The sequence below is a fragment of the Pectinophora gossypiella genome, chromosome 25, assembly GCF_024362695.1.
Source record: "Pectinophora gossypiella chromosome 25, ilPecGoss1.1, whole genome shotgun sequence".
NCBI lineage: Eukaryota > Metazoa > Arthropoda > Insecta > Lepidoptera > Gelechiidae > Pectinophora > Pectinophora gossypiella.
Window position 1 is genome coordinate 7,400,383 of NC_065428.1, and position 27,460 is coordinate 7,427,842.

General features: G+C 38.3%; 3 protein-coding genes across 5 annotated transcripts in view; 1 reads left to right on the forward strand and 2 right to left on the reverse strand.

The window, feature by feature from the left end:
• Positions 1-881: 881 nt before the first annotated feature.
• Positions 882-3,366, reverse strand: LOC126378172 (macro domain-containing protein RSc0334-like). The gene is made up of 4 exons (XM_050026371.1): positions 2,959-3,366; positions 2,385-2,477; positions 1,853-1,928; positions 882-1,459 (listed from the first exon to the last, which is right to left on the reverse strand). Exons 1-4 carry the CDS (start codon positions 3,328-3,330, stop codon positions 1,122-1,124), a joined length of 879 nt encoding a protein of 292 aa, XP_049882328.1. The 5' UTR covers positions 3,331-3,366; the 3' UTR covers positions 882-1,121.
• A 172-nt stretch (positions 3,367-3,538) lies between these two features.
• Positions 3,539-27,460, forward strand: part of LOC126378051 (neutral alpha-glucosidase AB) — a 35,096-nt gene continuing 11,174 nt past the window's right edge. Inside the window, exons 1-11 of one of the 2 annotated variants that reach the window (XM_050026154.1) lie at positions 3,539-3,709; positions 3,821-4,055; positions 4,929-5,056; positions 8,188-8,401; positions 17,613-17,724; positions 19,522-19,666; positions 20,842-20,979; positions 22,493-22,601; positions 22,983-23,122; positions 25,633-25,820; positions 26,616-26,758. In XM_050026154.1, the coding sequence (XP_049882111.1) occupies positions 3,822-4,055; positions 4,929-5,056; positions 8,188-8,401; positions 17,613-17,724; positions 19,522-19,666; positions 20,842-20,979; positions 22,493-22,601; positions 22,983-23,122; positions 25,633-25,820; positions 26,616-26,758 (1,551 nt within the window). In that variant the 5' untranslated portion in view covers positions 3,539-3,709; position 3,821. The remainder of the gene's footprint in view (positions 3,710-3,820; positions 4,056-4,928; positions 5,057-8,187; positions 8,402-17,612; positions 17,725-19,521; positions 19,667-20,841; positions 20,980-22,492; positions 22,602-22,982; positions 23,123-25,632; positions 25,821-26,615; positions 26,759-27,460) is intronic. The other variant, XM_050026155.1, reaches the window with a different exon arrangement.
• Positions 11,222-15,768, reverse strand: LOC126378095 (uncharacterized). 2 transcript variants are annotated; one of them, XM_050026261.1, is made up of 2 exons: positions 13,999-15,768; positions 11,222-12,785 (listed from the first exon to the last, which is right to left on the reverse strand). In XM_050026261.1, exons 1-2 carry the CDS (start codon positions 15,589-15,591, stop codon positions 12,768-12,770), a joined length of 1,611 nt encoding a protein of 536 aa, XP_049882218.1. In that variant the 5' UTR covers positions 15,592-15,768; the 3' UTR covers positions 11,222-12,767. The 2 variants fall into 2 exon arrangements, with proteins under 2 accessions (XP_049882218.1, XP_049882217.1); XM_050026260.1 differs by having other exon boundaries at positions 11,222-13,886.

Sequence of the window (27,460 nt, forward strand, 5' to 3'; positions counted from 1 at the left end):
TGACGTATTTTTTTTCTTGATGATTAATGAAATGATGAAAGGTGATGATGATGAAACCTAAGCCCCCACCCTCGGAGTAGACTCCTACTCCGAACCCCAAACGAATTAACTCAAAAGTCCGCATAAACTTTTGAGTTATGAAGCGGCTTCCTGACACGAAGCGAAAATAGGCAGATACACTTTGTTTATTGAATACTCCAATATAATAACACTCGCGAATGTCTTCCGACTAACTTAATGCGATCATTAACCACAAAACACCACTTCGTATTAATTATTTAGATTATTCAACGAAGAAAGCAACTGTCCCGTTCCCGTTTCCCGCCAAAAAGCCTGACATGACATAAGTCGTCAATGTTTTTTTTTTACGTTTATGGTAAAAAAAAAATTTTACGGAACTTGAAGCTTCGTTTTCACTTGACATTTTTCATTTACACACCGGCTTTTCATTTCTGTAAACCTATATTGATCTATCAACGACAATAAACTTGTAGAAACTTAATTTCAGATTGTTTTTTATTAAACTTTCGACAAATTTATCTTTTGTTAAGAATGAAGACGTCGACGTTAAGAAATCTTTAAATTTTTACAGACTTGGTTGTCCACCGACTTACAGAATAAGCTGGAAGTGCTGGAACTGCACACACGTTATTTTTTTTTCGGACAATATTTTTTATACGAACTTCAAAGAGACAATATGTTTAAATTTGAAAGTATACGAAAGTATATGTGTAAGTAGATAATAATAAGTATACATTCAATAATAATAATAAAAACAGATATATTCACTTATAGATCCGGGTATATAGATTTCCTAAAATTATTTTGTTTAGAACTAATCTTGCTACCGCTAGTAGGCTAGATCTAAAATAAAGTAAATCTTGTATGACTTACACATATTTTTATTGATTATATCTAAAGTTAACAAATAAAGGTTTAAAACCAAAACATACATGATAATATATTATATAAAAGTAAGAAAGTTGTCAATGTAGTAGATGCGACAATTTATGTCATTATTTCAGTTAAAACCATAGTCGCACATGTGGCTGTGGCTTACGCGCAGCGACATAAAAAGTGGGCGTTCATTCTTTCAAACTCCAAAAACAGTCTTTAAAACATTATTCACCTTTCTCAGTGGCTGAAGCGCCATCATTGTAATTCCATTCCTGTACAGGGAAATACATTTGCAATAAAGTCTCGTAGATGTCGATATCAATGGGCATGAATGTGCAGAATATGATCCGTTCGAATTTTTCGTTCTTTTCGAGGAACTGTCTGGCGATTTGTAGCGCGATATGTGCAGCAAGACGGTTAGGGAAGCCGTATATTCCCGTGGAGATGCATGGAAACGCTATGGTCTGGATATTGTACTCTTTGTGATGTGCCAGACTGTTTATGTAGCATTTCTGCAGAGCAGGTGCTGACCCGTCTTGAGGGCCTACTGTGTGGATTACGTCTGAAAAAGGAAAAGTAATATAAAATGGCGATTATTTAAAATAAAATGACTGCAATCAGTAAATAAAATGCTAGTTGGATATCTCTAAAGGCTCATAAATATTGCAAATAATATTTAAAGGTGATGCTCACATTGGAAATCCCAGTTTTTTTTTTATTTATTTACTAGGTCATTGGTGCATGGAGCCACTATTTCGCCTTACATTTTATACCTAGTATTTGACCTATACACTCAATGGATTGGGTTTGGGTATTGTAATATGCCCTTACCACAATAGCTGTATAAAGAAATGTAACTTTTTTCTGACGCATAATATGAATTAGGTAGTACCAATAAATTCATAAGATGTGGATAATAAGATAATAGGATGTCCACATTGTGAAGCTTACTCACATTTAGCAGGCAAGTCATATCCTCCAGTCACTTTGGCTTGCCCTGTAGGACATCCACCAAGAGTGTTGCATTCTTGCTGTAAAAAATATAAAATAGTAATTGAATTGAATGAAAAACAGTTCAGTAAGGAGATTGCCCAATAGTTTAAGATATTTCCCTGTCATTTATCTACATTTAAATTTTAACCTTTCAATTAATGAAAGATCAAATTGGTCTTTTCAAAGACCAATTTTAGTTTGTTTTTTGTCAAGCCATAAAGAAAAATAGGATTCTATTCAAATTGTTATTAAAACTTAATAATAAACAACAAAATATTGGTACCTATTAAAGTTGGTATGTAGAATTTATTTATTTATAGCCTTAGACACAGAAGTTACGTTTTAAAGTTTTTCCTTATTCTACGATGTACAATAACAAAATCTGTGTGCCTTGGAGAAAGGCCTCCCCCATTTTTCTCCATTCTTCTTTGTTGTGCACTGATATGGTGGTAGGTATGTGGTAGATAATAGTAATAAAAGAATAAATTAAAAACCTGAAGCAGCGGTCCAGCAGCACGATGTATGGCTCCATCAACACCACCTCCTGCCCTCAACAAGGAGTTGGCAGCATTCACAATGGCATCCACCTAGAATTTATATTGGGCACTTTTATCAATATACATATAAAAATCACACCTTTACCCTCTAATGGGGTGAACAGAGCATCCAAGCCACAAGTGACAACTAATAATGTTACTATTTGATACAAAATCAAAGGGTACATTTTACCCCTGTTAAGATATTGTCATTTTTAATAATGATCTCAGAACCTTGTAATGAAAGTGCCTACAAGTTGTATTTTGATTACTTGTAGCTCTGCTCACCCCGTTAGACATCACAGGCGTGTGTAGTGTATAGATAAAATAAGTATGTTCAAGTAAAATATGTACCACTTTTTTGTCCTAACATACATGTTGCAATGAACACATCTATTTATAATTTGTTTTACATACCAATCAGTAGAACACTTGAACATTGTACAGGCTATTATTTAAATTATGCATTGTCGACGATAAACTGTTTTATCCTCATAGCTTGACGACAAAGATAATAATAATAATAACTCACCTCCAACTTAGTTATATCTCCCTTATAAATAGACACCTTTTCAGATAATTTCTTATTCAATTCGGGGTCCAATGTTATTTTCTTAAATTCGTTGAGGTCATCCAAAGTATGTTTTTTTGTTGCCAGATGCTTATTCCTGATCACATAGTTGCACCACGGATCTACTTTATCGACAATAAGAAAATCTTGTGATCTGTATAATTTTCTTTTTTCTTCTAAAGGTAACTCCAAAATACGCTTCTTCTCAGTCACCATCTTAGGCTCAGTCGTCATTTTCACAAGACTATCGAACAAACGTGTTTGCTGAAGGCCGGTACAAATCGAATAGGGAAAATATTTGCAAATAAAAGCAAGTTTTGCCGGCGATAACATTTCCACTTGACCCGTTTGACATTTGCACAACTTTTGCTCGTTTTCATTCGACTTCGACTGTCATGGTCATGTCATCTACTTGCTACATTTTCTATGTCTATGACTTGCTACTTGTGTTAATCGTCAAGAATGGTTATCGATTCTCGATATCTTAACATCGTTATCGAGTCGATGATAGTGGTAGTAATAAATATAAAAAAATTGGCAACACTTATTCATTGTCAAACAGAATTTTTCCACGTAATGCGAGCGTGTGGATTAATCGGATTCTTTTAAAATTTATTAAATTAACGGGCTGCAGTTAACTATGATTTTATAGAAAATTTTCAAGAAAGTTATTTAGCAACTTCTCATAGCAAAGTTTCGGAATTTCCGCGAGGTAAGTCGAGAAATAATGGATTACTTCGTGCACGCCTCTACAGCCGGTCTTTGTTACTTCTTGTGTTAGTTGTATTTTGTGTTTAGTGAAAAAAAAGTGTTTCTGTTACAGGATGAGGACCTTAGGCCTCGTTCTGGTGGCCGCGTTGGCGATTAGCGGTTGTTTTGGCGTGGATAGGAATAATTTTAAGACTTGTGAACAGTCCGGGTTTTGCAAACGCCTAAGAGCGCTAAAGCCCGAAAAGTCGCAGTATGTGTTGAATCTAGACACCGTAATAGTACACGGAAATGTCCTGTCGGCGGAGGTCAACACAATGGACTACGAAGGCGACAAGAAAGTCGTTTTGGTAATACCCTTATTTTGTAATTGATGTTGTCAAATTCTGATAAATTGCACACATTTTTGGATTCGAGCCAAGTTATAATTGGAATGGGTTTACCTTCCAGTTTCTTACTGCTGAAACCTGCATTTTGATTACTTCATATTAGCTTGATAAAAGCTATCTATATAGGTAATTCAATGAATAAACTACTACCTACTTACACAAAATAGGGTGATTTTAATCTTTGATAATGATAACAGTATTAAAGCATAACATCAATTATGTGATATATAAGCCATGAAGCAATAGAAGGTAATTATAAATGCAACATTATATACTGCAATTTTGATGATTTCTATCTATGCATATTATAACACTTTTTTTTGTTTTTCGAACCTATTTGTTTGTGTCACTTGTAGCATAAATTTAAAAAAATAAGCAGCCACAGAAAAGTGGTCTATAAATTTTTGAAAAAGTGGTCCATTTTCCTTGTAAAGCTGAAAAAAATGTCTTACTGTCTTTTATCTATTAAATATCTCATAATTGTAATAAATTGAAAATCTAATAAGGTGACAGTAATGATTATTATTTTTTTACCAAATTCTAAAAAAGAGTAGGTGTTATGTTTAACATTTTTATTTTTCTTTTATTCTAATGTAACTTCCTTTGTAGGTCCTCTCTTCCTTGATTCAATAAGCAAAGCAAAATAAATATTATCACTATAATGTTATCACTGAGTAATAATAATTAAGTATGTTGTCCTCTCTACCAGTTGCAGTGCCCTTACCAGGTCTATGTTGAAACTATAATACTTACTACTGTATTTTTATAACACCACACTTTGTACGAACATTTGCAATAAAACAGTTCTTATTCTTAATATTTCTTTCCATCTAGTGGCATTATGCCCTCCGACTGTCAGCGCTAGTGGACGGTACATTCCGCATTGAGATTGATGAGGCGGATCCCCTGTATCCACGCTACAGGACTCAGCTGGCGCTCGACGGGGAGCCCGCGGCTGACGGGTAAGATCTACGTATTCTCTATACACAAAAATTTCCATGAAAAAGGTCAGTCAACCGATCTCATGTTTGGCCACAAAAAGGAAAATAATTTATGTGTTGACATTGTTAGAATTATTAGAAAGTTACAGCATAGTTAAAAATACAAACTATCTGCTACATTTTATACAATAGATAATTATATATAGTGATATATAATAATAAATGAACTCACACAAATATTCCCTAACTTCCGTCGTCATCGTTAATTTCGGGATCGTTTTTTCGGTCCCTAATATACCGGGAAAGATGAAAATGAATCCCGGAATTGTTGGGATTATTCAATATTACGAATTTTTAAATATTTTATCCAATATTTTAAATTAAAAGCAAAACAACAAACAAAAACACCTCTGCCTAGCCCTTTAGAAATACAGGCATGATTACTTACTTATTGCTACGTTATTATAAACTAATTTAGATATTCTCTTAATTATTTGATTTGATGTGCATTCATGTTGAATTGAGACTATTTACAGTTTTAATTCTGTTTATGTTTACCATTTGCACTTTTTTAAATACTATTATATAAATCCCGGAATTTATAATGTAAAATCCCCAAAACGGGATCCCGGAATTTTTTATGCAAAATCCGGAAATCTCGGGATCCGAAAATTACTCGGGAAATCTCTAATCATGTTGAATAGAAACAATCACTTAGTTGACTTTTACAACACACATAATTACATACTTATTATGTTTCAATTCTCTATGCTGCCTGTAGAGTTGTAGACAGACATTATATTTTGATAGTCATCAAATCATAACAAACTACATTTTGGCTCTTATGTTTTGAAAACTAGGTCAATTTGTTAATGGAAGAATCAGAATTGTTATTGAATATGTGGTTGTAACAATAACTTTAATATTTAAGTGATTGTCAATACTCGAATATTTATTCTTTGTCAACTACATATAATCATATTTACACAGCCTGTAATATCTCTTATTGTTATTTTATATTTCATACAAAAGTATTTAAAGAATGTATTTTATTATTATTATGTTTGTCATTTTTATATCTCGGGACTATGAAGTCCCGGACTTTTGGAAAGCGTGCGTGGCGCCGAAGCCAACACGTAGAGGCCCTTAAGACAATTTAATCTAAATGTGATATGACACCAACCGGCGATTATCCCTGTATACACTATGGGAGTGCACCCAAAGACAATCCCCGGTTCGTGTAGGACTATTGCATTATTATTATTATCTGAGGCAGGCAGTTTTAACTGACAAGCGCCTGTATTCGACTATTCAGTAGTTGTGTTTTATGGTCATCATCATCAATTTAAGAGCCACGCTCTTGTCGGTGTAGCATACTCAATATCTTTTTTTTATATGGTAATTGGCCCTGATTCCTGCAGACACCGCCTAATTTTATTTTAAGTTATATCCGTAATTTTCATATCCGTCGAAAAGGAAAGAGACGGATGATTCACAGCTCTTAATTTTAGGAAGAATGAGTCAATGAATGAATAACCCGGGCGAATCAAAGGTACGTCGCTGGTATGCAATCCGTTTGACGTGCTGTCTACTTAACTGTGTCGGGTTATTGACGGATGTAAAATTTTTAGACGGTTGTTTTAGATTTGTGCTTAAAATTGACGTGTGTTCCATAAATGTTATGCTTGTCGATTACCCGTCCCTTTCCTTTTCGGCGGATAAGAAAATGACAGATATAACTTAAAATAAAATTAGATGGTATTTACAGGAATTAGCACCATTGTCCAATTCGTTTTTTAAAAGAGATGACTGTCACACAAGGATTGCTCTATTTTGCACTGGCAAAGTGCTATCAATTATTACGATGGTATATCGTCATGCATGATTCAGAATAAAACATACGTAAAACGTAGGTGCCTGACCAATTAGCTGAGCTATAAATCTTTATCGCAGCCTCTTTCAACAGCCAATCAGCCGGATATTAACGGCCTTATAAATAAAAACTTACTATTCCATCCTTTTTTCATGGTTATACTAGGAATAATCAAACCTAGTAAAAGCCGAGAATAAAGAGAGAAAAACATACATAACGTAAACCGCCTATATATGTCCCACTGCTGGGCACAGGCCTCCCCTCAATCTACTGGAGGGGGTATGGAGCATACTCCACCTCGCTGCTCCACTGCAAAACATAAAGCTTAGAAATTAAATTTAAAAACTTAAAAGTACGTCGAGATTCGAACCCGGGACCTCCGATTGGTGAGCCCAACGCTCAACCGCTGGACCACAGACGTAATGATGATAAACATAATGCGAGTATTCAAAGAATTGCTGTGAATGGAAACGAATGAAAAGCGCAAGGAATTTATGTTTACACGCGGCAAAAAGAAAACAATAAGAAAAGAAACTAAACTTGATTTTGAGATGTCCTTAGAAAAGGTTCAATACGATTTACTCTGAAACGGCATGCGTATGGAACGATTTATGAATGTGGAGTAAGCAAGAGAAGTGTCTCAGGATTGCAAATGGAATTCAGTAGGCTCTGCTTACTCCGAGTTCATGTATGTATGTAGTTTATTTAACAACCCCCGTGGTCCAGTTGTTGAGCGTTGGGCTCACGATCCGGAGGTCCTGGGTTCGATTCCCGGTGGGGACATATCACAAAGATGACTTTGTGGTCCCTAGTTTGGTTAGGACATTACAGGCTGATCACCTGATTGTCCGAAAGTAAGATGATCCGTGCTTCGGAAGGCACGTTAAGCCCTTGGTCCCGGTTACTACTTACTGATGTAAGTAAGTAAGTAGTCGTTACATGAGCCATGTCAGGGGCCTTTGGCGGCTCAATAGTAACCCTGACACCAGGGTTGATGAGGTTGGTACTCCACCTCACAACCCACATGATAGAAGAAGATTTAACATACAAATTATCAGTTAGGTAATTTTACGATTTTACGTTATTATGAAATTTATACTTATTCTTCTTGTAGTTTCGGGGTTAACTGTAAAATTAGTGTTACAGCCATTTGTCTCATCAAACTTGACTCGCGCTGGTGGCCAGTTCTCTGCGTACTGGCATGCAGGCGCTCATCGAAGGAGTCCTCATTCAACAAGTGTCAATTACACCCTGAATACATTATCAATGATTGTTCCAGACTCCGGTTGGCGTCCAACGAAAACGGCAAGTTGACTCTTATCAACACCCAGGGCCACAAGGTGGTCATAACGGCGGACCCACTCAAGTTTGAATTCCTCAATCAGAAGGGAGAAGTTGCAGTTGTAGTGAATGAGAATTCCCAGCTGTTTGTGGAGCCGCTGAGAGTGCGCAAGGAGCGAGTTGATGATGAGGATGGACAAGCTTTGGATGTGGTGAGCGACCTTTTTATTTCTTCTTCTCTGCTGGACTGGGCAGTCTTTTCTGTGTGGTTGCTCCTTTACAGCCGTGGTATTCCCTGAACAGCGGCGTAGCGTGGGTGTCGGCCGCCCGGGGCGGAAGAGAAATTTTGCCGCCCTTTTATTTAGATATTTCAATTTACAATTACCACAGATTTTTTTGTTTTAAATTGAATGACGTTTATATGCGTTACGGGCGTTTTTTAAAATATGCAAAATTAAATGTATATTTTTCAATCTTTATGAGAGATTTTCTTAATATGTTTTTCCGTAAGAACCTTGTACGGATTATTAGTTAACTAAAAAAAAAAACAGCCAAATCGGTCAAGCCGTTTTTATGTTATGTCGTGACAACGGAAAACGGGTTTCATTTTTTTATATATTATGGATTATAGATTGTGAAATTTTGCCGCCCCCTAAAAAGTGCCGCCCGGGGCGGACCGCCCCTGCCGCCCCCACTACGCTACGCCGCTGTCTCTGAAGCAACAGTGTTTTTTTTTATCTAAAGACACTACCGGTCGTCGACCTCCGTGATCCAGTGGTTGCTAAACCATAGCGGGCCAACACGTTGGGCTAAATTTTGAAATTTTGAATTTATATACAGGGTGTAAGTGACGTCGTAACGAATACTGAGGGGGATGATTCAGCTCATTATTCTGAGTTAATATCAAGTGGAATTTCTCACTTTGGGGGGACCCCGAACCTGGGAAGGTTTGTTTGTTTGTTGAATTTGTTTTCGAATTCATGTTCGCATCATAAATCAACAAGACTGGTCCACCCTGGCCAGCAGCCCCGTATCTAGAGGAAAGCTGGGTTTTGTATTTTGAGGGGCTGAGGGTGCCTCTTTGAGGTCTCGCACCACCTAAATATTATTACCAACTCCATCAACCCTGGTGTCAGGGTTACTATTGTGCCCCGAATGGCCCCTGACGTGGCTCATGTAACGACTACTTACATCAGTAAGTAGTAACCGGGACCAACAGCTTAACGTGACTTCCGAAACACGGATCATCTTACTTTCGGACAATCAGGTGATCAGCCTTTAATGTCGTAACCAAACTAGGGATCACAAAGTGATTTTTGTGATATGTCTCCACCGGTATTTGAACCCGGGACCTCCGGATCGTGAGCCCAGCGCTCAAACCACTGGACCACGGAGGTCCTTCCATCAAGGAGGAAGTGTAGTATTTACAAATATGTGAACAACTTATTGCATGCACTTGAGATTAGTCATGTCATGAGCTATGTCAATGATCTGTTCTTATCACTACGTGACTGATTACTAGTTATACTAGTGCTACACTGGCCTTTGTTTATTGTAATGTAATGAGTCATTAGTGTTCGTCACACTTTCCTATTCAGGTCAATACTGCCTCCGTGGTCCAGTGGTTGAGCGTTGGGCTCACGATCCGGAGGTTACGGGTTCAAATCCTGGTTGGGACATATCACAAAAATCACTTTGTGATCCCCAGTTTGATCAGGACAGGCTGACCACCTGATTGTCCGAAAGTAAGATGATCCGTGCTTCGAAAGTCACGTTAAGCCGTTGGTCCCGGTTACTACTTACTGATGTAAGTACGTAGTCGTTACATGAGTCATGTCAGGGGCCTTAGGCTGCTCAATAGTAACCCTGACACCGGGGTTGATAGGGTTGGTAATCCACCTCACAATCCACATGATAGAAGAAGTTAATGACACGGTTTCAGAGTGTATACATATTAGTACAGTCATGAGCAATATAATGTATCCACTTTAGGACTCTGTCGCACTAACATATTTGACATTTAGTGAGACTTACAGTTCAATTTGTCAAAAAAGTTAATGTGTTAAGTTAAAGTGTATACATTAATATGTATACACTTTGGTACCATGTCACATTTTTGACAAATTGAACTCGTGACCGTACATAGCCCGTTTATGTATGTTATTGGAACTTCGAACGTAATCTTATCAACTTTTCCAAAATAAACCGCCGATACAGGTGATCTTTTCCATTGCACCTTCCGATATCTCAACAAGGGGTCCTTCAATACTTTAAAATCTACGATTAGATTAAATTAAGAGCAAAACAGTACTCGAACTACGCTTAAGAGTTTTGGATCTTGAAATAAACTTAAATAAAGTCAAGTTTGTAGACAAACAAGACGGACAAACGGGTCAGCTTATTTCTAGTAGAAATATCTTCCAGCAGACCGGGAAAGAGACAAATTTGAAACTAAGAGAGGGCAGATAGGCATAGATACAGGGTGTTAGTGACATCGTAACGAATACTGAGAGGGATGATCCAGCTTATGATTCTGAGTTAAAATCAAGTGGAATTTTTCGTCACAAAATTCATGTCTTTTTTTTCAATTCTATACTTTCCGATAATATTCCACTTGATATACCCCTGTATATGTATGTATACATATTTATACCCAATAGAGGTTAGGTTACATACCTCCGAAACTCGAATAAAACGTTTAAAAAAATATATTGTTTTATGCAATTACAATAACATAACATACACAGCCTATATACTTCCCACTGCTGGGCACAGGCCTCCCCTCAATCAACCGGTGTTTTTACGGCTAACAGCCGGGACCAACGGCTTAACGGCAATTACAATATGAATAACAAATCTTAATGATAAAATAATAGCAGTTAGTGACTAGTTTAATTCATAAAGTACAAATTGTATTGTAGCGTGTTGGCCGGTCCTTTTAGTTATAAAATCATACGACGACTTCAATGTAATTAATATCTTTTATTAATATAAAACAACACAAGGTAAGTACAATGAGACGACCAAAAGAGAATGACATAGACAATCGCGACAGCTGTAGTGATGTGCGTAACTAATAGTGACGTATACAACATCCCCCTTATCAGAAAGAAGTAAAATGATTACAATTTTACAGCTTGACTTGACTTAACACTATAGTTTAACAGTAGCTTATTGACCAGCTAAGACAGACAATTTGTAATTACAATTAAGACACAATATGTTTAACTTAGTCTATACTATTACTAGACAGCTAAATTTACAGACAGTCCTTCACAGTCATAACAAATATATATATGTATATTTTTTATAAATCTAACTGTCTTGGTGGTCTTATGACTCTTCCACTCCGAGTGCGCATTTGAACCGGGGTAGTATGCTCTTCAATAGACGGAGCTACTGTATGTGACACAGGAGACGTTCTGACATTTGGACTCTTTTGTGACCCTTCAGAAAATTCCATTTGTGGTATCTGTGGTGGCTTCAAAATATGCTGTCTATTTCTTCTTCCTATAAATCCATCAGACCCTTCAATTGTATAGGACCTAGGCTGATCGCATTTAAACTTGACGGTGCCTGTAGTCCATAGCGAATCTGGCATTTTCTTAAAATAGACTTTATCTCCTTCTTTTAGTTCTGGCAATACTTTAGTCTTTCTGTCGTAATAATCTTTCATTTTCTTCTTATTTTCTTCCTTTGTCTTGACATAATCTTGAAATTTGATTGTTTTAGGTTTTAAGTTATTTGTGACTGTAGGCAATTGTGTTCTCAGCGAACGTGACATTAACAGTTGTGCTGGAGATGGTAGATTTCCTCTAGGTGTATTCCTGAATTGAAGCAAAGCAAGATATGGGTCTCTTCCTGATTCGTCTGACTTAGTAAGAAAACGTTTACATATCTTGACTGCTGACTCTACCAATCCATTTGACCTTGGTATGTATGGACTTGACGTGTTATGGTGTATTCCCCATTCAAAAATAAAATTCTTAAATTCTGCAGAGTTAAATGGTGGACCATTGTCTGAGAATAACTCTACTGGTATCCCATGTCGACTGAAGATACTCTTAAGACAAACAATTACTGTTTTGGCGTTAGTACTTGCCACTGACATCAATTCAATATAATTCGAGTAATAATCTTGGACGACTATGAATTTTTTAGACTTATAATCCATGAAATCAACACCAACTTTTTCCCATGGAAGCAATGAGACATCATGTGGGAGAAGCGGTTCAGGAGCATTTGAGCTTCTATGTGACAAGCAAGTATGACATGACTCGACAAGATTTTTTATATCTGTTGACATGAATGGCCAAAATACATGACCTCTGACAAACGCTTTAGACCTTTCAATTCCTAGATGACCACTGTGTATTATTTTCAAGATATCTGGCCTTAATTTTTTAGGTATGACTATACTGTTACTTCTGAAGATTAGATCATTTTCTGTATGTAGATCAAATCTATATTGCCAATATTCCTGTACATCTTTGTGAACTTGAGCTTTACTCGACGGCCATCCTTCTTTACAATATTTTTTCAAAATTTGTAGACTTTCATCTTCATTAGTGCCTTTGATTAGCCATTGTAGACGTTCTGGAGAGACAGGTAATGACTTAATAAGTAAATTGACGTGCACGACCACATCATCATCTAATTCATCTGTGCTTGTTTCTGACAGTGGTGCTCTAGACAATGTATCAGCAATATACATGTGACTGCCTTTCTTGTAGACTACATTTAGACTATATGACTGTATTTTCAACATCATCCTCTGTAGACGTGTTGGGACTTCGACTAAAGGCTTTTTAAATAATGTTATTAACGGAGCATGATCTGTTTCGACCATTACAGTTTGTCCATATATAAATTGGTGGAACTTGACGCAGGCAAAGACTATTGCATATAGTTCCTTCTCTATTTGAGCCATTCTTTGCTGTGACTCCGTTAAGGTTTTTGATGCATAATAGACAGGATGTTGATTTTGTAACAACACTGCTCCGACAGCACAGCTACTAGCATCACTTTGTATGACAATAGGATCATTGACATTAAAATGTGACAAGACTGGGACCTGACATATTAATTGTTTTAGACGACAAAATGTTGCTTCATGATTAGCATTCCACTGCCAATCAGTAGACTTCTTTAGTAACTGACGTAGAATTTCTGTCTCACATGCCATATTTTTAATAAAAGGACTTAAGTAATTAAGCATGCCTAGAAATCTTTGTAAATCTTTTAGACAAGTAGGAGACGGCATCTCTTGGATTGCTCTGACTTTATCCGGATCGACTGTGATTCCGACTGCTGAAAATATATGACCCAGGTATTTAATACTCTCCTTGGCAAATGAACATTTTTCTTTATTAAATTTGACATTGTATTCCTTGGCTCTGTTGAATACCATATTAAGGCGTTCATTATGCTCTTGTAGTGTTTGTCCACTGACTAAAATATCATCGCTGTATACTGCCACTCCTGGTATGTCACCAAATATTTCTGTCATTATTCTATGAAAGTACTCAGGGGCACAGTTGACTCCATATGGAAGACGTTTGAAGCGATAACGACCAAATGGCGTATTAAATGTTGTGAGGTAAGAACTCTTCTCACTCAATTTACACATCCAAAATCCACTACTGGCATCTAAAGTTGAGTAGAATTTTGCACCAGCGACCTTGGCGCGAACCATGTCTACGGACGGAATAGGATAATGAGTTCTGTTAATCGCTTGATTTAGATTACGGGGGTCTAGACATACCCGTAATTGACCATTCTTCTTTTCGACTAAAATCAAAGAACTCACCCACTCAGTTGGCTCTGTGACCTTGACAATGACATCCATGTTTTCCATTTTCTCCAATTCTTCTTGAAGCCTTTGATGTAGAGCGAATGGTACCTTCCTTGGTGCATCGACTTTTGGCTTGACATCAGGATTTGTACTTATGACACACTCACCAGGAAGACATCCAAGACCGGTAAAAACAGAATTATTATATTCAATTAGTTTAGACAAATTTATATCTTGTGACTGACTTGACTGTGACTGACTTGACTGTGACTGACTTGACTGTGACTGACTTGACTGTACTGATTGACTTTTCATGGCTTCAGGACAAATTACATGACATGACTTTGACTCGTTTTGATTTGTTTCAAATGACAATTGACTATCATTATTTTCTGACATGTGACTATTTGTAGACTCGACACAAAAAACTCTTTTTATCAATCCAATTTCTGAGCAAGTAATTTTACCTAACACAGTTGGAGAATTCACATTTGCAATAACAAAATTAATTTGTTTTGTCATGTAGGTGCCATTCAATTGTAATTTACATTGTAAATTTTGTTGACCTAGTACTTCTAGACTATTACCAGTGTATGACTTAATTTTAATATCAGTTTTAGACAATACCTTTTTGATATTAAGTGAATCATAGACGTTTTTTGACATTATGTTGACATCACTGCCTGTATCAATAATACAACTCACTTGTGACTTATTTATGTTTATATTTATTGTCCACTCACTTGACGATGACGACTGTATATGACCAATGAATAAATCTTGTTTTTCTGACTGTACCTGATGGGTGTTGTTATCTGACTCGACATACTTGACTGACTTCGACTTGGACCGACAACATACTGCAAAATGACCGACTTTATTGCAATTTCTGCAGACTTGAGACAATGCTGGACACTTGTGACGATGGACTTGATTACATTTTGTACAGACTTCCTTTTTTGACTGTTGTTGTTGACTTTTATTTCTTGTATTTGACTTAGACCTTGACTGAGTTTTATTATACATGACTGAACTTTGTTCTGCTGTCAATGCATCTGTCTGATGTCTTGAAGCTAGCATGGCTTTTGCCACTTCTAAGGCCTTGTCAAGATCTAACTTGTCTTCAAGCAAAAGTCTTTCTCGGATATAGTTGTACTTTTGATGCATGTTGCATATGAACATTATTTTGACAAGACGTTCCTGCAGCTTTCCTAGCTCGCAGTTTTGAGACCTTAGTTTTAGTGCACATGCAAAATCATCCAGCGACTCGTTTTCACTTTGTTTATATGTGAAAAAATTGTGACATTCATAAGTTAGGTTAGCTTTTGGGGCAAAATGATTTTGAAACAACTCGATGAGCTCGTCGTATTTAACTTTGTCTTCGTCTTTTCCGAACGTGTTAAATACATCCACACCTTTTTCCCCAATGACATGTAAAAATAAAGCTACCTTTCTGCCATCGCTTTCTTCATCCATGCCGGACGCGCGCATGTAAAATTTGAAGGATTGCACCCATTTCTTCCATTGTTGTGCTAAATTACCAGTCATCAACATGGGCTGCGGACATGACATTCCCGATAATTTCTTGGGTTTTTGATCTTCCGACATGTTTATTGGCGGCGAGGCGGCGACTTGTTGACATTACTTATTTCACGACGATGTGAATCCAGTTCACTTACACTTCTGACACCATGTATTGTAGCGTGTTGGCCGGTCCTTTTAGTTATAAAATCATACGACGACTTCAATGTAATTAATATCTTTTATTAATATAAAACAACACAAGGTAAGTACAATGAGACGACCAAAAGAGAATGACATAGACAATCGCGCAGTGTTGCCGACAGTAATTTGCTAAAATCCCCAAACGCATTGTCGAAATTCCCCACGTTTGGGGAAAGAAAAATGATAATTCCCCACATATTCCCCACAGAAATAAAACAACCAAAAATGTAGGTAAAGTTCGGTCTCTGTGAGAATGCATTTCTGACGTATGTCAGATATCACTAGTGTCACATTCACTGTAAAGTTCTTTTTAATATCTATATTTTCTAATTATATTTTTCGTTACGTTGAAGAGCAAATACCATCATTTTTTATTTTTTACAGAAATTAAAAAATGTATTTTTTCCCGCTAGGTAGAGCTACTTGAAAGCTAAATTCTGCCGGTAGGTCGCGACATATTCCATGTGATTTTTATTTCTGCCACTAGGCGGCGATAATAGATAATACTTAACGTTAAATTCACCGCAAGTTTCCGTCAAATTTTACTCTCCAGATTCTGCTGTAAACTTGACGTCAAAATACGGCAGTAGTTGGACGGCAACTTGACCATTATTCTGACGTCAACTTACGGAATAAAAGGCTATCAGGGAAATCAATCAAGACTAGGAGAAATTTGATGTTAAATATCGCGTATTTGTGTTCATACTTAAAATCCCCGCATTTTCCCCGAATTGAAGCTCTCCCCACACATTCCCCAATCAGCTTTGCTTTCCCCGCAGTTTGGGGAATTCCCCACAGATCGGCAACACTGCAATCGCGACAGCTGTAGTGATGTGCGTAACTAATAGTGACGTATACAACACAAATTAAAATTGATAACATATTATTTCTGTCAAACAAAGACCATTTCATATTATACCAATATTCATAACATAACACGTTCATTGTATGTATTAATAGGTATACTAATTAGATAAGTATATGAGTTATTTATATTTAATTACCTACGTGAGGTCATGGGGTCATAACTGTGTTTATACTTTGTGTTACGGTCATAACGTAAATCCAGCTATTGAGGAAGTTTGTAATATTATTGGAGACGCGTTAGCCTAGTTGGAAGAACGTTTGACTCTCACTGTTGAGGTCGCAGGTTCGAATCCACCACTGGCTTATACCAATCAAGAATTAAAATAGCAAAACTAATGGCAAATTGAATGTTTATTCCTCAGGGGAGCGCTTTTTTTTTTGTGGCAAAATATTTATTTTTATTATTATATTTGCACCAATGAGTTATTAATTTATCTTAAGTGCAGTTTTCACTAACACCATTATAGACTGGTCGGTCACCACCTATCTCTTTGGTCTACCAGAAAGCTCGGTGAGGTGTGCGTACATAGTTCATCAAATAAAATCAAATACATAACATAAACAACCTATACACGTGCCACTGCTGGGCACAGGCCTCCCTCAATCAACCGGAGGGGGTATGGAGCATACTCCACCACGCTGCTCCACTGCGGGTTGGTGGAGGTGTTTGTGCTAGTAGCCCGGGACCAACGGCTTAGCGGCTCTTCTCTTCTTATCGTGTGGGTTGAGGTCAAAGAGCTTAGCGGCTTAAAATCAAATATCCACGTATAATATATTGCATACAAACAAAACGTATAAACATTTATCAGCAGTACAAATGGGCGGTCTTATTGCTCTGATGGCATTTCAATTCAAATAAAAAAAATATCAAATCTCAAATAAAAAAAATCTGAAAAATTAAATCCGAAATCTTTCAGGAATCAGCCATAAATTATACTTGGATGCGGGACGGTGCAACAAACGGTTCGTCTTGCGATGGATGTACTAACTACCACACTTGGGATATAGTCGTGAGATCTTATGTTTTTATTCCGCAGGAGGACGAGTCGGCGTGGAGCGAAAATTTCAAGACCCACCACGACAGAAAACCACGTGGAAACGAGGCGGTGTCGGTCGATGTCAGCTTCCCTGACGCCGACCATGTTTATGGTGAGTTCTATCTGATGCTGCGACAACTTCGGTGGGACACGTGTCACGAATGATTGAGCAGCGTCGTTGTCTTCTCACACACGAGTGTGTGGGGAAACATTCTGGAGCTCCTGCTCCTTAAGGTGGTTGTCCACGCCTTCCGCAGCTACGGAAGGGTCCCTGGGTTTAAGCCCCGCCTTCGCGGTCTAGCCCACCGGGTGAGACCCCGTTGGGGGAGGCCCAGTGAGCCGCCTGCGTTTAGGCGCGGGCTGGTCTTCTTCTTCTGTGTCATCAGGTTTCTTCTGTTGCACTGGTTCCCTCTTCCCGGGCGAGAGGAGGTCCCTCGGGTAACGATGGGGGCGCTTCCTCCTCGGAGGAGGCGCGGTGGGGTTGATTGAGCAGCGAGTGACGAAGCGCCTTTTATTGTTACACACACACACACGCTCACTCACACACACACACACACATACATACACACAAACACGTTGAAATTTATTATTTTACTTTCTTTTATTTTTACTCTTTTACTGTATTATTTGAGGAGCTCGGTGGCGCAGCGGTAAACGCGCTCGGTCTGCGTTAAGAACTTTCGCAAAGGCCGGTCATAGGATGGGTGACCACAAAAAATAAAAGTTTTCATCTCGAGCTCCTCCGTGCTTCGGAAGGCACGTTAAGCCGTTGGTCCCGGCTGCATTAGCAGTCGTTAATAACCATCAATCCGCACTGGGCCCGCGTGGTGGTTTAAGGCCCGATCTCCCTATCCGTCCATAGGGAAGGCCCGTGCCCCAGCAGTGGGGATGTTAATGGGCTGATGATGATGATGACTGTATTATTTACTAGCTGCTCTGCAAATTTTTCATAATTGTAATTTTAACTGTTTAATATCTGGAGGTGGAGACCTGGTGTCCTATATGACAGGTTTTACCTAGTTTAGGCACCAGCCTCTTCTCAAAAATTGTATGTACAAACCAAATGTCTTTTGTTATGGATTCTTTTTTGTTGAGGAAATAAACTTTTTACTTACTTACTATTGTGAACTTGAGGAAGGCAAGCGTCAGTATGGCGGACAACTCCTTAGGTACGAACATGGTATAAGAAAACCAGGTACGCTCAAAAGCGACAGCTAACATTTCAAGGTTAGCCCAACTGCCTCCGTGGTTCAGTGGATGAGCGTTGTGCTCACGATCCGGATGTCCCGCGTTCGAATTCCGGTAGGGACAAATCACAAAAATCACTTTGTGATCCCTAGTTTGGTTAGGACATTATAGGCTGATCACCTGATTGTCCAAACGTAAGAAGATAGTCGTTACATGAGTTATGTCCGGGGCCTATGGCTGCTCAGTACTAACCCTGACACCAGGGTTTATGGGGTTGGTAATCCACCTCACAACCACACGACAGAAGAAGTTTTGCCCAGCTGACGTCATCCCATCCTGCGTCGCCATGTGCTTTGCAAGGCATTTTTGAAGTTTTAGTAAAAAACCAACAACACCTCCAACCCGCACTGGAGCAGCGTTGTGGAGTATGCTCCATACCCCCTCCAGTTGGTTAAGGTGGGGGTTTGTGCACAGCTGTGGAACGTATAAAGACTTTATTGTCTAAGTTGAAAGACCAGGGGGTTAAAATGGCCACATCGAAGCAATTCATTTAAGAAAGCAATATTGCATTTTGACATTTGCGCATATAAGTGTGAATTGCTTCGATGTGGCCATTTTAACCCCCCAGATGTTCTTTTATCAGAACAGTAAATCATCAGTGAATCTTCTCGCAAAAAAAAGCAACTGATTTTAAATAAAGAACCCAATGTGTTGTCCACAGGTATCCCCCAACACACAGACCGCTTCTTCCTGAAGACCACGACAGACGGTGAGCCGTACAGGCTGTATAACCTTGACGTGTTCGAATACGAGCTGGACAGTCGCATGGCGATATATGGCGCCGTGCCTGTTATGTATGCACATGGGTACGTACGGCAAGCTGCAAAAGTCCAATCAGTTTCTTGCAAAGTAATAAATTAACTGGTTGCACTTAAGACCTCCTGGTTACATGTCAAATCAAATCAAAATCTTTAATACAGGTATACAAAACACACACCCGTTATTGAAAACCGCATCAAAATCGGATCATTAGTTTAGAAGATAGGTGGGAACATTACTTTGCACAAACGCACACACAAACAAACATCTCTCACCCTAAACGCATATACCTGCTCCGTTCCGTCGTGGGTAAAAAGATGTTACATAAATTTATTACAATCTCTGTATTCAGCCTGTTAGTAGGCATGTTGTTTCTGTAATAGACAAAAAACAACTATAAAAACATAAATTTTACAATTATGACAACTAATGGTTCATAATTTCACAACTGTTTACAAATAATTCGCTGGGCTCAGTGACTGCACTTTTGCTCTTTGATTGTACATTGTTGTTGTTGGAATAGGCCAGTTTCTAACTATTCAAATCTGTTACTTTTTTACTAAACGTCAAAACACGAAATTAATATAGAATTTGTATGAACAAGCAATCTGTGACGTCATAAAAAAGTGACAAAATGTCGCACTTATTAAATTTTTCTTTTTATTAAAATTCATAAATAAGTTATATAGAAAATTTGATAATTATTATTTAATATTTATAATTACTAATTAAAATTTGCTATATAATAGCATAAATGATAATTTAAAAAAAGAAGTTTTCATTTAAAAATATTCTATTAATTATTCGCTAATTATAGGCTGGGAGTAAAGAAAACAAAACCGCTAGCATTGACTGAGGAATTGGGTCCTCTCCTATATATTTTTTTAAAATATTTTTTTGTTCACATTTATGATTATAACTATACACTGCAATACAGATACTTTCAACACCTCATCGGAGAAATATTTTTTTAAATTAAAATATAAATGTGGGAATGAAAGATTATTATGAATGTGATGTTTATTTATTTATTTATTTATTTTTAATCCTGAGGGGATGTGAGAGGGAGAGAGATGAAGGGGAAGGAAGATGGCGGCGGTTAGACATTAGAAGGGAGTGTTTTGGATCACATTTTCTTTTTAAGAAAATATAAGAAATCGTTGATTCTATTTTTACTCCACCCTACATAAATATTTTTTATTAATTTGATGTTTGTCGACAGTTCATCCCGAAGCGCTGGCGTTTTCTGGCACAACTCAGCCGAGACGTGGGTGGACGTGGTCAACTACGCCGAGGGCAACGTGGTCTCTTCCCTGGTCAACCTGGTCACGGGCGGCCAGAAGCGCAAGGTTGATGCTAGGTTGGTGTCACTTCTTTATATCAACGACACGTTTGAGACATAGGTGCTCTGCCCTTGGCAACCTGGACATCGATGGCCAGATTTTTTTTATTGACGTGACTTATTGTAGATTTGCCGCAGATGGCATTAACTACTAGGCCGGACAAATGGGGAGCGCTGAAGGCTCTCACCCGGTACAACGTTTAAGACAACAGGCTTCATACACGCACGCCGGTTCAGAGTAGATCGTACTGAACCTTTTCGAAAGACATCTCCAATAGGTCTTCCTCTGCCAGCTTTAGCATCTATACCGCTTTCGTAATCTTAATTCGTAATCGGAGATGTCTTTAGAAAAGGTTCAGTAAGATCTACTCTGAACTGGCATGCATGTATGAAGCGATTGATGAATGTGCAAACAATTAAGTGTCTCAGGATCGAAACAAATGGAATTCTACAGTCTCTGCTTACCCCGGTGGGAAATAGGCGTGAGTTTATGTATGTGTGTGTATGTTCGTAATCCTATTATCCTTCATCCGCTCTACGTGTCTAAACCAACTTAAACCCCGCTTACCCCGGTGGGAGATAGGCGTGAGTTTATGTATGTATGTAAATGAAATGCTTCAATGTGGCCTTTTTAAGGCCAGGCGCGCTCTACGAATTTTTCGCCGCGCGGCAGAAAAGAGCAGCGGCATAATGTCGCACTGTAATACTGCGCCGCTGCGGTGGCTCTGCCGTCAAGTGCGCGCAATACAATTTAAAACTGTTTGGCACAGAATTACAGTGCGACATTATGCCGCCGCTTTTTTCTGCCGCGCGGCGAAAAACTCGTAGTGCGCGTGGCCTAACCCCCCAGGTGTTCGATGCTGTTGAGTTTAAATCGAGCCATGATTGAATCTCATTTGTACATCTATGAGCTTGCCAATTTTGTTAAAACACATAGAGAAATATTTAAAACTTCGAGAGATTGATTATGTGTTAATCGAAATTTAGAAATCCTAGGAAACTTGTTTATGAAATAGTGCCTAGAACAGCTGTGTTTTATAAGAATTGTTACTCAATATGTGTGAGGACGTACAATGCCCTCCCCAACCATTTAAGAGAACTTCCTTTAAAACATTTCCGTGTAAAGCTAAATCTGTGGCTAAGAGAAAAGGTTTTTTATTCTTTGAACGAGTTATTGCATCCTAATAATGTTATGTATGATGTAAATATAACTAGTTAATATAGAGTAAATCTTCAATAAAAAAAAACATCATTAAATCCACCACAGGCTTCGTCAAAAAGGAACTAAAAACAAGAATAAACCATAAATCCACAAATGTTTCGTCAAAATACAAACCGAAATCAGCAACAAGCTTCGTCATTATTCGATTCGTTTATATATAGAGTAAGATTAGATTTATAATATAATATGTAATTACCTATTGTATGTCAGAATATGACTGAATGTGCTGAACCATTAATATTTACTTCCTTCACTATGTAAAACCACATTTACTACAAGAAATTTCATTTCGTTTCATATATGTTTCAGATTCATGTCTGAGTCGGGCATTGTGGATGTGTTCGTGCTGCTGGGGGACAGGCCGGCAGACGTGTTCCGGCAGTACACGCGGCTCACGGGCGCCGCGCCGCTGCCGCCCGTGAGTACTGCGCTCACCACAACACAATAACGTGTCCTAACTAGTACCATGATTAGGTGCTTATCGTTAAAACTTGAATCACCGAAATGACGTCTAAACATTTTAAAAATAGTTTTTCAAAATACCCGCGTTGTTTTTATGTAGTGATTAGTGATCTATCGTCGTCGTTTCTTCTATCGTGTGGGTTGTGAGGTGAATTACCAACCCCATCAACCCTGGTGTCAGGGTTACTATTGAGCCGCCAAAGACCCCTGACGTGACTCATGTAACGACTACATACTAACATCACTAAGTAGTAACCGGGACCAACGGCTTAAAGTGATTGGTCAATGAGTGAACTTTCGCTTTTTTTAATGTCTATTTTTCGTATCTTTCGTGTAGAAATTCTCGCTGGCGTATCACCAGTCGCGTTGGAACTATGTGGATGAGGCGGACGTGCGCTCGGTCGACGAGAACTTCGACGCGCACGACATACCGGCCGACGTGATCTGGCTCGACATCGAGTACACCGACCGCAAAAAGTGAGTATTTTTTTCTCTCTCTTTATTTAAGAGCTGCGCTCTTGTCGGTGGAGTCATCATCAGCCCATTAACGTCCCCACTGCTGGGGCACGGGCCTTCCCTATGGATGGATAGGGAGATCGGGCCTTAAACCACCACGCGGGCCCAGTGCGGATTGGTGGTTATTAACGACTGCTAATGCAGCCGGGACCAACGGCTTTACGTGCCTTCCGAAGCACGGAGGAGCTCGAGATGAAAACTTTTTTTTGTGGTCACCCATCCTATGACCGGCCTTTGCGAAAGTTGCTTAACTTCAACAATCGCAGACCGAGCGCCTTTACCGCTGCGCCACCGAGCTCCTTCTATCGGTGGAGTAATCGCCTTCATTACTCCATAGATAGGGCGTGTAGAACGGTGGTTGCCCCAATCGCCTTCCGTTCCGCAGTACACCGACCAATTTCTCAATCGGTGATGTTCTAGCTAGAGCCCTACCAGAATCCATTTCCTCGGCCTCCAACCAGTACTGATACCGCTGCTGCCCGGCGTCAAGCGTGCGCTTTTAAAGTAGCGCCTACTCGCTACGTCACAAGATCGTCATAGAACCTAAGTAGCATTTTATAGGTTAGCCCGTCCCAGTGAGCTACCCACTACGTTCTGCTAATCCTGTCGCTGTTTGGTCGGGGACTGCTTATTTTTATATTCGCAGCTAACCATCATATCTGATGGCCGTTCCACTATCGGCCACCTGTGGACGCCGTAGATGGCCTACAGCCCAGCCTGCTACATTATATTTTATTTTATTATATTTTTTTTATTATTATTAATTTGTAAACTCGCAATCAGTCCTTGGACTTTCAGCAGTTGTTTTATATGTCGAGTAAGGCTTGTCCTTCCATTCTTGAACAGCCTTTATTGTGCTATGTTATCCCATATGTAGCCGTTTAAGGTGTCTCGTATCGAGCGGTTCGTTAAGGGCATAGTGGTTTACATGGTGTGTGATTCTATCTTAGTATCTCTTTGTCATGTTAGAGAGTAAGAAGTGAGTTTATACTAGTGATGTGCCGGATCGTTAAAAATGTATATCCGCGGATACGGATCTGAATACGGATATTTAGTGTAAAGATCCGCGGATACGGATACGGATCTTTATTTTCTTAAAAAAAAAAGATTAAAGTTTTAGTTATTTCATTGTTATAAAAGTGATATTTTATCTTGCTTTCATTATAAAGATCTATCTATCTAAATTTTTGCAATATAAAGGTGCCAAATATTTGATTTTAAGAAATAAAAACAATCTGAGTGGAATTTTATAGTTTTTTATTTAATAATTCTACTTAATCACCTGAAAAAGATCCGTAAAAGATCCGCGTGAAAAGTAAGCGGACACGGATTTTTCTTTTATCTCGGATATCCGCGGATACGGATACGGATATTCGGAACATCACTAGTTTATACTAACCTCATTTTATTATTATTTCTTTTTTTACCATAAGTTTACTGTGTCCCAGTCCTGAGCAGAGGCAAAGTATAATATTGCGTAAGGAACGGTAACTAACCTCCGTACCAATTGGGTCGTGTACGGTCACGAGTATTAATATGTATACACTTTGAAACCATGTCACATTAACTTTTTTGACAAATTAAACCGTAATTCTCATTAAATGTCAAACATGATAGTGCGACAGGGTTCTAAAGTGGGTACATGATATTGCTCATGACTGTACTGGGTTCAACATAAAATAGGAAATTCTGACCACTAAATAGAGACAGGTCTAAAAGTACTGAAAAACATTTTCTTTTTTCTATTTAACTTACTTATGAATTTTAATCAAAAGAAACGTAATAATAAGTCCGACATTTTATCACGTCTTTCTATGACGTCACAGTGTGCTTTTTCATACAAATTCCATAATTTCGTGTTTTGACGTTTAGTAAAAAGTAACTGATATGACTAGTTGGAAACTAACACCTCTCTGGGTCATACTATAGTGTATCGCAATGTCTGATCTACACGTCTTTTTCAATTCTAGTATGAAGATAGTTTATTTAATATTGAAATGAAAAAAAAAAAAAATTGATGCAATAAACGTTATTATTATTATATTTTCGTTTTTAGAAAAGCTGCCTAACTTGTTTATGAATTTTAATCAAGAAAAAAAATTTAATAATCAGTCCGACATTTTATCACGTTTTTCACACTGTGATTCTTCATTCAAATTCCATAGTAATTTCGTGTTTTGACGTTGAGTAAAAAGTAGCTGATTTGACTATCAAAATTACATTCTGCTACGAAGCCCAAAAAAACTTTTTTATTTATTTATTGTTCAGGTAATCAACAGCTTATATAGTATACATAGTAGTGATATAATATTTTAAGTAACAAGAAAGCCTATTATAGATTACCCCGGGTTACATATGAAACGTGTAGGTATCACTTAGTTTACAATTATACATAGAAAAACCTTCGATATATGTATATTATGATCGAAGTAGGATCGAAGTAGTTTATATTTCTTTTTATTTTCACCCAGGTACTTCACATGGGACCCAGAGAAGTTCCCGCGCCCGGCCGAGATGGTGGCCAACCTGACAGCCAAGGGCCGCAAGCTGGTGGTCATCATCGACCCTCACATCAAGCGCGAGGCCGGGTACTTCGTGCACGAGGACGCCCAGGACAACAGCTACTATGTCAAGGACAAGGACGGCAAGGACTACGACGGTCAGTTTACATACATGGTGTTAGTCACATCGTAACGAATACTGAGGGCGATGATTCAGACTATGATTCTGAGTTAATATCAAGTGGAATTTTCCGTCGCAAAATTAGTTTTTTTTTGTGTTTAAAATTATTTTCAAATCTATACTTTAGCTATGAGAACACATAATTATAATATCGTCGTAAGGCCCGGATTTCCAGACACAATAGTTAAACAATGGGATTAGTACTACTAGTAGGGTCGTGGGCCTTAGGAGGATATAAGAAGCCATACAAGTCAATAGGGTGTTAGTGACAACGTAACGTATATTGAGGGGGATGGTTCAGACCATGATTCTGAGTTGAAGTGGAATTTTCCGTCGCAAAATTCGTGTATTTTTTTGTGTAAAATTAAATTCAAATCTATACTTTTGCTATGGATAAATTCTTGATATTAACTCGGAATCATGGTTTGAATCATCCCTCTCAGTATTCGGTAATATGTCACTTACATCCTAGAACAACAATAAGTAAGGACTTTTCAGGCTTGAATCACCTGATTGTCTGAAAATGTAAGATGATTCCGTGCTTCGGAGGGCACGTTAAGCCGTTGGTTCCGGCTATTAGCCGTTAAAAAACACCTCCACCAATCTGCATTGGAGCAGCGTGGTGGAGTATGCTCCATACCCCCTCCGGTTGATTGAGGGGAGGCCAGTGCCCAGCAGTGGGACGTATATAGGCTGTTTATGTTAAGTATGTGAAAACATAAGTAAAGAAATAAATATTTTTTCTTTCTTTCATAAATTATCTTCCCCCCAGGTTGGTGCTGGCCCGGCTCCTCCTCGTACCTGGACTTCTTCAACCCGGCCGCGAGCAAGTACTACGCGGAGAGATACCGCTTCGAGAACTTCCCCGGGACCAGCAAGGACGTCCACTTCTGGAACGACATGAATGAGCCCAGCGTGAGTATTTACTTTAGCTTCTTCTTCTATCGTGAGGTAAATTAACGACCTCATCAACCCTGCTATCAAAAAAAAAATGTTTATTTCAGTAACTCACACATTAATCTATAGGCTAGGGCTAAGACCTACCTAGTAGGTATGCAAAGATACCTGTGTCAGGTGGCCACGCTCTTCTATGTCTATTAACAATATAAAGTGCGGGTGTCTATTTACAATATAACAAGAAAGGTGTCAGGGTTATTATTGAGGCGTAAAGGCCCCTGACATGGCTCATGTAACGACTACGCCCTTAAGTAGGTACTTAACGTGCCTTCCGAAACACGAGCACTTTAGCCAGCAACATAGATTAGATGAGTGTTGCACCATGGTCGAAGTCAGAAGTTCACCTAAAGGCAATGTCTGGTCCCACCAACCCGCCAACCCGCAGTAGAGGAGCAGCCCGGTGGAATATGATCCATAATAGGCTAGTTTCCAACTAGTCAAATCAGTTACTTTTTACTAAACGTCAAAACAAAAATACTGTGGAATCTGTATGAAAAAGCTACCTGTGACGTCATAGAAAAACGTGACAAAATAATAATAATAATAATATAGATTTTACAATAAAATACCAGATAATATTTTAAATTTGTCAGAAAATAAATTTAAAGCTCACGTGAAGCTTACTTTATGTAAAAAAGCTTATTATAAGATTAATGACTA